The sequence below is a fragment of the Mesitornis unicolor genome, unplaced genomic scaffold (assembly GCF_000695765.1).
Source record: "Mesitornis unicolor isolate BGI_N332 unplaced genomic scaffold, ASM69576v1 scaffold8543, whole genome shotgun sequence".
In the NCBI taxonomy this organism is placed as follows: domain Eukaryota; kingdom Metazoa; phylum Chordata; class Aves; order Mesitornithiformes; family Mesitornithidae; genus Mesitornis; species Mesitornis unicolor.
The window spans coordinates 147-12,016 of record NW_010172529.1 but is presented as its reverse complement, the minus strand read 5'-3'; the positions used below and the strand labels follow the sequence as shown (position 1 = coordinate 12,016).

General features: G+C 44.4%; 1 protein-coding gene across 1 annotated transcript; it reads right to left on the bottom strand.

Moving 5' to 3' along the window:
* Positions 1-2,115: 2,115 nt before the first annotated feature.
* Positions 2,116-10,770, bottom strand: LOC104535857 (cytochrome P450 2J2-like). Its single transcript, XM_010180413.1, has 9 exons — positions 10,576-10,770; positions 8,999-9,161; positions 7,896-8,036; positions 6,089-6,249; positions 4,839-5,015; positions 4,143-4,278; positions 3,790-3,977; positions 2,759-2,897; positions 2,116-2,294 (listed from the first exon to the last, which is right to left on the bottom strand). The coding sequence occupies exons 1-9, from the start codon at positions 10,768-10,770 to the stop codon at positions 2,116-2,118; spliced, it is 1,479 nt and encodes a 492-aa protein (XP_010178715.1).
* Positions 10,771-11,870: the final 1,100 nt, after the last annotated feature.

Here is an 11,870-nt window from a genome sequence, read left to right as displayed (position 1 = left end):
CATGGCTCTGTGCAAGCCCCACTCTCTCCTCTCAATGGTGCCCTCACCGTGCTGTGTCCCAGAGTCAGCTCCACAGCGACAGAGACTCCAGCTGCTGCAAGGGCCTTGGCTTTCCTCAATTGCAGAAGCTCGTTCGATGCTACAAAGAGTCCCAGACTGAGCCCCAACTTAGCAGGAACCTCCGAGATGCGATTGCACAAGCGTTTCAGAGCCCAGCTGACTTGTGGGCTGAGTTTTCAGTGCGTCAGGGTGAAGTGGGCTGGAAGTAAACAGCCATCCAGGAACTGCAGCGGTTTCTAAACGCTTTCATTTTCTGATCTCTGCTGGTGAAGTGCGAGCAGAGCAGCCTGCTCTGGTGATGAGGCTGTCCCTGCTCTGAGCCCTCCAGCCATCCCTTCCCACCTGCCTTGATCTCTCAGTCTGTGGCTGGCTCTGAAGCAGTGCCCAAAGCCCGACGAAGCTAAGACATACACGCAAGAGTAAAGCTGCTACATAATCTTTACAATCATACTTATTATTATGTACTTAAAGGTGAAAATACTTTTTTTTGAGGAGAATCTCTCTTTTTGTCACTGTCTTTAAAGCACTGTTGATACTGAGGCTGTGGAAATGCTTATGTTCCCCTTCACTTGCTTGAGATCTTCCATGGAAAAATAAACAAATTAATGCCTCCTGCCTTTATTGTATTGGATCTTTATTTTATAGGAAAAGATCAACATTTGTTTGCTAAGGCAGTACAAATAATGCAACTGTAGCCACATACCAAAGTTCCGACCTACACCAGTACAAATTAAAAAAATTGAGAGAAAGCAGTGCATAGTCCTGAATAGCTTTGAAAACTTCATAAGGTAAAAAAAGTCCACAGCTCTTTTATGTTTTCTCTTTTAGAAAGAACGGGAAAACACAGGAGCCTGTAACTGTGAAACATTATTTAAAAATGCAATAGTATGTGTATCCAGTGTGGCATGGATGTGATATGCAGGGGACTCTCCCATGTGGCTTAAATCTGCCACTGCACAGCGATTGCCTTGAAACACAGCAAAGGCGGTTATTGCCAGAGATGGAGCCTGGAGCTGGTGGGAAGGGAGCTTGATTTAATCCTCTTTGCCTGTTTTCAGTATCCTGCATGCATGCACATAGAAAAGTCACTTATGAAAGGTGAGAAGAAAAAGGATAAGTATCTTTGCTGTGACCATACTCCAAACAAAAGCACTCAGGAGATGGCATTTCTAAGCTTTAATGTGTGGTCACACAAATGGAAGAATTGTCTACAGGTTGCGTATTTAATGAACTCTTTTCTAAGAGACCCTGGTAAGGGCAAAAGCAGCATCTCCATCACAGGCAGTGCCATGCACCCAAATGATCTTTTTGGCCCCACGCTATGGACATGCCCATTGAGTATAACCACAAATCTTTGCCAGAAGCAGAAGGGAAGCGGGCGAGTCTGTGACTTCTCACCGCCTCCTCACTGTCACTTTTTCCTTCCTGAGAGCCAGTGGTGACCCCCCGTGGTCAGGATCCTTTCAAGAGTCTCTGCAGCTTCTCATTATATTGGGCTTCAGTTAAACTATTCCTGAGGAACCCCAGGCAATTTTTTTTTTGCAACTTTTCTTTCCCATTTTATATTTTACAGGAACTCAGGGCTTTTATGTCCAAGTTCAGCTGTCTCCATTGACAAGGGATACTTCAGAAAAATTGAACCCATGGCCGTTCAGGGTGCTTAAGCATTTGAATTTAGGAGTTACTACGTGGTCTTTGGGTGGTGGACATATACCCTGTGGAAGAGCCACTGTGGACCTAGCTGTGGTCAAAGCTTTACAGCTGGCAGACACCTTCCTTGGAGGTGTTAATGGCGGAAATGAAGTTATAAGACTTTTATATTAATGCATTTTGTCAAACTGATAGAGAGGAGGAGGCAAAAGGTGAAGGGAATAGCCCCAAAATTTGTCCTCATTTCAGAGTGCAATATGTGTCCCTCCTAGCCTTCCCACTGCCACCTCTATGTTGGTGGGTGATGGACATCCGTGACCCATCATTTTGGCCCAGAATCTATGGGGCAGATTGGAGAGAGAAAGTTTCTGAGGGCTGAAAGCACAGAGTGGCCCCACACTGGCCTCAGTCACGAGGCAACGCGTGGATCTGGAAGGGCTTGGGGCAGCGCGTGAGGCTGAGTGTGAAGGCGAAGGTCAGCTTGGAGGCTGCTGGTGCCTGGAAGGTGAACTTCTGCAGGAGGGCTGTGAAGAAGATGAAGAGCTCAGTCCTGGCAAGCTGCTCCCCGGGACAAGCCCGCTTGCCTGGAAAAGGAGCGGAAAGAACACAACAAGTCCTGAGTGAGCTACAACCACCTCTGAGGCTCCTCTCGCGCATGCCACACTGCACAGGCTGTGGGAGCTTTTCCTCCTCGAAAGGTTAGGTGGCAATGTTCACCCACACATTTTGCAGGAACCTTCCCCAGAGGTTTACTGCATAGCAAACTGCAAAGGCTGTTTGGATAGACGAGGATGGGAACCTTGGTGGAAAAAAACTCCATTTATGCATCTTGTGCAAGATGAAGAAGCCTCATTTTTTTCGTCCTCTTATAAGAAATTGATTTCTCTCCTGCTGCAAGCAGTCAGTATTAACTGTTACTCAGATTTTCACTGTGGGGATGGTCTCAGAGCTGGACAAGGAGCAGTACCCCATAGAGTGGATGGGGTGTCTTGGGAAAACAAAATACACGTTGCAAAAGGGTTAACCACCTCGCCATCCATCATCCTACCTGCAGAGAAGGGCAGGAAAGCCTCCCGCCTCCTGTACTGGCCATTTTCCAGGAAATGCTCAGGATTAAAGGTGTCTGGACTCTCCCACATGTTTTTGTCAAACATTATCGAAGTCAGGCTGGTCATCAGTGTGGTGCCCTGCAAGAGGTGGAGAACACGGGCAATTCCACGATGGAGAAGAGCCAACGTGTTGTCAGACCAGGTTATTATTACCTCTGTTCCACACACAGTGTAACCTACATTTTTTTAAGGGCAAAAAGTGTTTTCCTAAGGTATGTAATTGAACAAGGGTGAAAGCCTACAAGTTTGCTCACTTCTCTGCTCCTCTATATGTCACCATAGTGTTGATCCGTACCTTATAGTGCTCTCCCTGGTGAGGTTAATATAACCTTACATCTTTAAATTGATAACTTTGCGTTTCTATAGGAATTTGAAGCAGTTTAACTAAATATTCTTCCTTTGGTTGGCTTCACTTTTCTTTTTTTATTAAAAACTGATCTGGTTTATCTCCACATCCTCTATCAGAAAAATAAGTCTTTTATTCTGTGTGGACCAAAATCACCATAGTTTTTCATGTCTTATTTTCCTTGATGCAATGAATCGATGGAAGGTTTATCTCAATCTCATATTTGCTTTCATAATTTGCCTGAACAATGCGTATGCTTCTATAGCTATTACCTGGCTTTTTTAATAGATTATTTTTGATATGCTGTCGTATTAAGAAACCTAAACTCTTCTTCGTTTTCTTGGCCCTCCATTGCCAACTGGACACCCAGTTTAAAAGTTAGTAATAAACCATGTAAAACCGAAAATTAGGACCAACATTGTAGGATCTCATAGTCCTCTTACATAAGGAGGTAGGACCCTTAAGAGCCCTACAGTGTCTGTCAGGAGGGCTTGTATGTTCTATAAAATCAGGATATCTCCATAAGATCCTGCTGATTGTGTCCCCTCCAGCTGCGATTTGGAACTTGGGCCATGAAGACCTCGCTGTGTTGGGGCAATGGGAGAGCTGGTGGTCTCCACGTACTTTGGGCAGGTGGAAGCCAGCCAGAGTGGTGTCACTGGTGGACATCCTGGGCACCCCCAGAGGCACGATGTTGCCCATGCGCAGGACCTCGCTCAGCACTGCGCTGGTGTACGGCATGTTCTCCTTGTCAGCCATGGTGGGCTGGCGGGACTGGCCAATCACCGTGTCGATTTCAAACTGCACTTTCTCTGCGGAAAGAGGGAGAAAAAAAACAGACCACAGCTCAAGAGATTCCCAATAAGGATCCTAGGGCACGGGCATGTCCAACATGTGGTAAAGCTGGAAATATGACTGTTTTCTCAGCTTCACTTAGCTGTTGTTGGAATAAATTGAGGTAACACGAATGGCCCTACCCTGAATGTTGGGATATGCGGCCATGTAGAGCAGAGCCCAGCGGATGGCGGTTGCTGTTGTCTCAGTCCCAGTTAAGAAGAGGTCCAGTGTGGAGCAGAGCAGGTTTTCCTCATGAAAATATGAGCTGGTGTCACCCTTAAACTTGGGGAAAAGCAGGGCAATGAAACCTCTTATTAGGGAGGAAATGCTGTCAAGACCCAAAACACAAGTCCATCCATCCTTAAGTCAAGCCCTGCTGCTATTTTATTGTCCATTACCCATGGACTTGGAAATTTCTACTCCTTACTTTCATTGAATTACAAGCCCTGAGGAATGCTTTGAAAGACAGCCTGTTTGTTGTAGAGCGACTTTTGAAAGCAGGTAGTGTTTTTAAATGTGAAGTGTCACAACAGCCAACACAGGCCTGTGACATCCCATATAAACATGACGATGTTCCCTGAGAGTCCTCCTACGCTACATGACAGAATGAAAAAAGGAAGAATACGAAGTGTAAATACTTTCAAATGGAAAAAAACCCAAAATTGGTGTGTTTTCAAAGGGATCAGGCTCCTGCTGTTGCTAAAAATTTTGGATGGAAGAGGTATGGAGGAGATGGCGACATGGGAGGCATGGGCTCCTGTGACAAAACAGCCTTGTCTCTCATCTGCTGATTTCTTGTGTTAAGCTCTGGGTGGATTTAGGTACTGCTCTCTTACCTTTTCTATTTCCTTCAGGTAACAGTAAATATAATCTCCTGCCTCGGAGTGGTCCAGATCCTCCTTGTGCTTTGCAATCACTCCCTTCACAAAATACTGAAGCTTCTCCCAGTGACTGAAGATTTTCCTAAAGGGGCCTGGTAGCCATCTCATGACCAGAGGAAAAGCATTATACAGCTGGTGAGACATCAGAGACACAAAAATATTATTTCTTCAGTTAAAATATACACTGGTATCACAGTTGAGATGGTAGTACAATTTATTAGCTTTGCTTGCTACCAGGCAAATAATAAGTTTTGCTGCAGAGGCCAATTTAGTTACACAGATGCGAAGAAGCACAAATAAGAAAAAACCAGCCTGATGTTTTTTTGCTAATAATGTTCTATAATATTGCATTGCCAAAGCAGTAACCTCATGTGAGGCAGTCACTGGAGTCAGAAATCGGTGTGGATGCAGAGGAGCCCATTGGTGCTGGGGTCTGCGGAGGGGGCAGAGGTCAGACCTGGCCCATGGTGTGCGGCCATGCAGAAGCAGTGTGCAGTCTGTCCCCAGATCCACCTGCTTGGGTTAGAAACCTGGACTCTCAAGATTGTTTTGTGATAAACAAAACAAATGTGATTTGAGAAACTGGTTCAGAAAAGGGTGGGGAAAAAGAAGGGAATTTTCAGAGAGAATGCTAACAAATGGTTCCTGTTTTTGCAGAAAAAAACAAGATAATTTGTAGATATTTTGAAGGGCTTTTATGTAGATATTGTTAAGGTTTTTCCATTGTTCTTTGGCTAATGTAAAGCAATACTCATGGTTATTTCATAGATGCATAGAATCATAATCATTGAATAGAATAATAGAATAACAGAATCATAGACTCATAGAAGCATTAATGTGTAAAGAGACCTCTAAGATCATCAAGTCCAACCGTCAACCTAACCCCACCATGCCCACTAAACAATGTCCTGAAGCGCCACATCCAAACACTTTCTGAACACCTTCAGGGATGGTGACTCCACCATCTCCCTGGGCAGCCTGTTCCAGTGTTTGGCCATTCTTTCAGTAAAGAAATTTTTCCTAATATCCATCTAACCATCATAGAATGATTTGAGTTGGAAAGGACCCTAAAGATCATCTAGTCCAGCCCTTATAACATGACACTTTTTCTACAGGGAAAAGTAGATTACATCAGTGCCTTAGAAAGTCCAGTTTCTAAGCTCCTACATGCAGCTGAAGCTAGAAAAACATCCAACCAACTTTACCTGGCCCCAGAAACTTCCAAGTAACAGCAGCGTTTCAGCCAGTGAGTGCAGTAATTCCTGGAAACGGTTGTCATGGTAGTCAAAGCGGTTCCCAAAAGTTATGGAACAGATGATGTTTGAAACAGCACTATTAATTTTGTAATGAGGGTCAAATGGTTGTCCTGGAGGAAACAAAACGAAAGACAGCTTTCCATTATTTTCAGTCAAAGCCACAATGTCTAGCAGATCAACAGTTTTGAAGCTGGGGAGAGGCCTCATCTACTTTTCACCCATGGTGATACTAAGGCTTCATCCCATGTCCTGGGGTCCCCACCACCCTCATCACCTCCAGCATCCTTCTGGAGGGTGGTCCTTGTGTTCCATGACATCCTTTCTCTGAGGACATCCCCTCCCATCTCTAGCCCAGGCTGCTGGCACGCACCGGTGTTAGCACAGAGCTGCCGAAGCCGGGTTTGGACCAGTCTCCAGGGAAAACGTCTGGGAGCATGTCACACTTTGGTTGTTGGATTTGCATGCTCCAACATGTTTTTGAAGTCAATTTTAACCACCAGGAGAAGATCCCTGAAAGCTTAGCCTGGGAGGCTAAGGGAGCTCGGGAGTAACCACATGGCAAAAATGCCACTGTGCTGGCCTTAAACTGTCCACCACAAAGAAATCTAATGAAAGGGAGGAGAGAGGGGAGATTGAAAGGATTGCAAGTCTCTGTGGCCTCTGTAAAATCCAGCAATAGCTCCTGTGGCCCATAGAGGTGATGCACATCAGCTTCTATAAGAGCAAAGTGTGGTGTCATGTTCGTCACACCTGCATTCCCTGGGAGACCTCTTGAGCAGAGACCATAATTTCCTAGGGTGCATTTAGGCAGCCTGGAGAGCCACTTGCCATGATATGAGAGACCAGGATCAGTAACAAATCCAGCCCAGCCTTGAGCTGCTGTTGGTACGCCAAGAAGCATCGCTTTGAAATGCAAGGCACTCTCCACAGGGCTGCTCTCTCTCCACTCTTCAAGAAAGTAATTAAACCGGGCTGGAGCTCAGATATTAGAGTGATGGACATGATCACTGTTTGTCATTACTAATGGGAAGAAAGGCTCAAACCAGCAGCTTAATTAGTTTATTGATTAGGACTGTAAAGGACTATAATCAATTGGTAACGTGAAGTATTTGGCCTGTTCAGTGCAACAGCAATTAAAATGGAGCAAGTTCAGTATATAATTTCACAATTCCTATTTAGATCTTTCTTGTTTACTATATATAGCTCCATAGAATTAGCTAAGCCCCATCTGCTTCTATTTAAAGCTGAAGTGCAACATCACCCATGTACCAACATACAAATTATTCTTACTAATATCTCTCTGGCAGTTCTTAAAAGCTTGATCATAAAAGAGCAAGGCACACGCTTCATCTGTGCACCATACAAAAGGGAAGCCTGACTAAACAAGTTTTAAAATACTTTGCAAAACCAAGGACAAGCAGAGGTTAACTAAGCTGCTGAGCGTATGTGCCTGATAGCAGGAGAGCTGCATTTATTCTTTCACAGAATACGGGGATGACTTTCTTAGCCATATAAACACGCAAGTTTCAGTGAACACCTAGTATAAATTTGCTTAATATTAATAAAGAAGAAGTACAATAGTAGGCTTGATGTCTAAAATAAGTGCTGAAAGGTGCAGTGCGGAAGTGTAAGACAGAGATCTGAGCGACTGAAGAATTGTTTTGCATGTTAGGACTTGTGTCAGAGTAAGAGTTTTACTTCTCATTGCTCATTTAGATGGAAGCTTTGGGCATGGTGTTGTAACTTGACAACTCACCTTTCTCCTCCTCCATTGTCTCCACGAGGTACCGGCTCTCCTCTTGCACTTTTTCCTCAAAACTTACGGAAATGCTTTTCAGTGTTGCTGAAGCAAACTTTCTCTGCTGCCTCCATATATGCCCATTTGATGATATAAGCCCTGTAGGTGGAAGAAACAAGTGAGCAAACCTCCCTCAGGGTCACATGTGAGTGACAGGATTCAGAAATGGCCATTTGTCTAAACAAAAACCCGAAAGCAAAGCAAATAGAATCCCTAAAGATGTAAAAAACTATAGCTTTGCCTGGGAATTAAAATTCAAGAGTAATTGGCTTATGCTAAAGATCTTTATGGATTTGCTTTAATCCGCTACTTTGTCACTTTGCGTGGGAAGAAAAGGTGTAAGCCAAAATACTATAAGTACTATCACGCTGTTGGCAGAGCTGCAGGCAGGAGCACCACACCCTGTCTCTGGAGCTATATGCAACTGGAGGAGAAAAAGTAAAGGAGGAAATAAAATTAAGGGGAAAACTCTTCAAGTGGGCAGCTTGCATTTATTTCTCCTATTTCATCAAGACCTGACTTTCATCTCATAATCAACCCTAGATCCCAGAGAGATTGAAAGGTACACCTGTAAGATTATTAGAAGAAATTCAGATCTTGCTTCCTTCTCTGCAAGCTTTTATGGGTGCAGTTAACAAGGGCTGAATTCAGCCTGTTCCCTTCATGGAATCATAGAATCATGGAATGGTTTGGGGAAGTGACCTCAAAGCTCATCTAGTTCCAACCCCCCTGCCATGGGCAGGGACACCTCCCACCAGACCAAGTTGCTCAAAGCCCCATCCAACCTGGCCTTGAACAATTCCAGGGAGGGGGCATCCACAACTTCTCTAGGCAACCTGTGCCAGTGTCTCACCACCCTCATAGTCTATAATTTCTTCTTTATGTTGAATATAAATCTGCTCTCTTTCAGTTTAAAGTCATTACCCTTTGTCCTATCATTACATGTCCTTGTAAAAAGACCCTCTCCAGCTTTCTCGTAGGCCCCTTTCAGCTACCACTCTAACTGCTATCATTGCAAATAGATGAAAAATATGTACCAAAGTCCTGGTAGCTGTGCTTACCAAAGCCTCTAAAGATTTCTTGGAGAAGTGGAATATTTGGCCGATCTGCAAATATTTCAGCTTGTTGGACAAGAGCTTCTCTCACCATCTGGTACCCGTTGACTACCACAAAAGTCAGACTTCCAAACTGCACGCTGAAGATGTTCCCGTACTGACTGGTAAGCTGAAAAAGAGTTCATCACACTCTGAGAGCAAGAAGCTGAAGATTTTAAAAGCTCACCTGGACGAGTCCTTGAGCATTGGCACCTAACTTTGAATTTGGTCCTACTTGGGGCAAGGGGACTTGCGAAAAACTCAAACCCAAGTCCACCGGTCCCATCCAACCTAAACTATTCCATGAAGGCTGGAGAAGGCATTAAAAATGCTAGAGAGCTGTAGTGTGGCAGAGATAGTTTACTTATATTTGTGGGCAGGTATGACCTTGTCTTCACCAGGTGATTTCATTAATTTAACCTGTAACAAGCACATTGTTTGCTTTGTAACTGATGGGGATCTGCTCCATGCCTCTTGTTCACAGAGGTGTTCTTGCTCACCTACAAGAGGTGAAGGCACCACCTTGGTCACCACGCCCAGGCTTTTGCTGCTGAGGGAAAAGCACGACAAATAATTCCTTTCATCAACTTTCTGTGTAAAGCAGTGTGGCTTCTTGCTCCAGGTTTCCCATTCTGAAAGTGGCTCCAACTTCTGATTTTAAGCCTGAATGCATTTGTGGCTAAATTATAGCCATTTTCTTTGCATGGTCTTCACTGGCATGAGTGTCTCCTGTGCAGTGGTCAACTCCCTGATGTATAAGAGCAAAAGGTGATCATATAATCTCTTGTGCTCTGCTCTGCTCTGCCAAGGATCTCAGGCCACCCTCTTCTTAGTATGAGTGTACATGAAAGGGCACTCACGGTCACCTTGAACTGTTGTGGTGACTCGTGGGCCAGTGGTGACAGTCTGGGACCAAACGAGTGTCTCACTCATTGTGTGCATGTAAATGAATATGACAGAAATTTTCTTTCTACTCTTTCAGAGAAGCATACTCAGCATGTATAAAATATCCCTCCTTTGCTGGTTTTGATGGGGGTCAAAGCTCTGAAAACTTTCCAGACCAGTTGTTATCTCTTTCTGCAACATAGAGGAAGCCACAGGGATGGTTAACTCAGAGTCTTAAATATTTCTTTCAGGTGTAATGGGGCAAAGTGCTGGCTTTCGATCAAAGACAATGGCAATAAAATTTCCAGAGGTGATCTGTGCCGTCCAAACAGTTCTTTTCAGCACTTTCTGTCCCTCCCCTAGACTGGTCCATCCCTCCAAACTCTTCCTGGGCTTCAGCAGAAAATGGTCATGGTCAGATGGGAAGAAAGAGGAGGAACATGTAAGTCTTCCTCTGTTGTGGGTTTCTTTCCCATTAGACTGTTGTATTCCCACGGGAAAGGAGGTAATAAGAGCTAAAACTAAGAAGGGTTGCCTCTTACACATGGTTATTATATAGCTAGTTCTTGAGAGGCTGCCCTTCCTTCTCAGGTTTGGTGACAAATGTCACTGAAGAGGCAAAATTTTATTAGTAGGAGAAATTACCATGGAGCTCTTACCTTCTGCAGTGCAAGATGGAGGGGCTGCTTAAAGTCCACAATGGTTCCCACAAGAGGAAAGAGCTGTGGCCCTGGAGGGAAATTCCTGGGACGTCTCTTTCTCACAAGGTCAGCAATCAAAAGAACTGTGACCAGAACCACCAAGAGTGTCCGGCCAGTCAGAGGAATCAAATCAGGCCAAAACTGAAGCTCCATCTTGACTGACGAACTCCTAGATTTTCATCCAAGGAAGGGACTTGATGCTGGTGTTACATTTGCTAAAACAGGAGTACGAAAGAACTGGAAAGAAAACAAAACGAGCTAAGATGCTGATAGCTTACTGGGGATAGGACCTGCCATGGGCAAGCTGCTTTCTTCTGTGTGGCTTCTTCCAGACCCCCTGCTGAATAACTATGTTTAAACACTGGGATGTCCAAAAACAATCCCCAAAACTCAACTGTTTGGTCAAACAAAAGCAGTCTTGCAAACCTTTAGCCTTATATCTCTGTCAACTCCCTGATGTTCTTATGGAAGAATATTTCTCCCTTCTGCCCTTAACAAGGAGCCCCTTTATACAGACACCTAGCTGAGATTACAAGCATTACAAACATCTGAGGTTAGATGGAAGCAGCTTACTTGGCTAATTACATATGGTGGGCATTGCATAATTTAAAAAAATGGAAAGGCATCTGAGGTGATGGACACCATAGCAGTTGCTGAGGGGCTGATCCTGTTAAGTGCTAAGCGCTGTCTGCAAAGTGCTGGATGCCTTCAGAGCCCACCAAACCCTGCCCGGTTTTGCCAGAGTCATCAGGTGGAGTTCAGACAAGGGGAGTACTGCGAGAGCCCAGGGCTCTGCCCAGCCACTTAAACGAGAGTTAAAGGAGCTTAATTCCAAGACTGAGAACAGAGGCTCATGGGCTTGCCAGCTAAAGGAGAGATTGGAACTTATGCATTTAAATCTCCTGGGTTTTCCGAAAATCTCCTTTGAAAGCTTCGTGCTGTCCCGGGGGAAGGCTGCAGTGGACTGACAGTGACCTCTGAGACTGTGAACCAACCTATTATAGCTCCAACTTGTTTCCAGCTCTTTTTAATTTTGCCTTTTAAGAGCTTTACTTTGCAAACAATCTGAATTTATACTAAAGCAAAGCTGGCAATAATGACTTTTGAAATTATTTGCCAGGAAGTTATGGTGAGAAGTTGCCTTCAACATTTTTCAGAAAGCTTTACTTTTTCGGGAAAAAAACAAACCACCACCACCACCAAAATAACTTTTCATGAGAAATAATCTAGAGGAAAAACGGTTGGCGTTTCTC

Bases quoted from the DNA above. Each gene is read 5' to 3' on its own strand.
- LOC104535857 (XM_010180413.1), bottom strand. From the start codon at position 10,770: ATGGAGCTTCAGTTTTGGCCTGATTTGATTCCTCTGACTGGCCGGACA. The intron at 6,250-7,895 runs GTGAGTTGTCAA...TGTTTCCTCCAG, and splicing joins GACAATGGAGGAGGAGAAAG to GACAACCATTTGACCCTCAT. The intron at 3,978-4,142 runs GTAGGGCCATTC...CTCTTTCCGCAG, and splicing joins CGCATATCCCAACATTCAGG to AGAAAGTGCAGTTTGAAATC.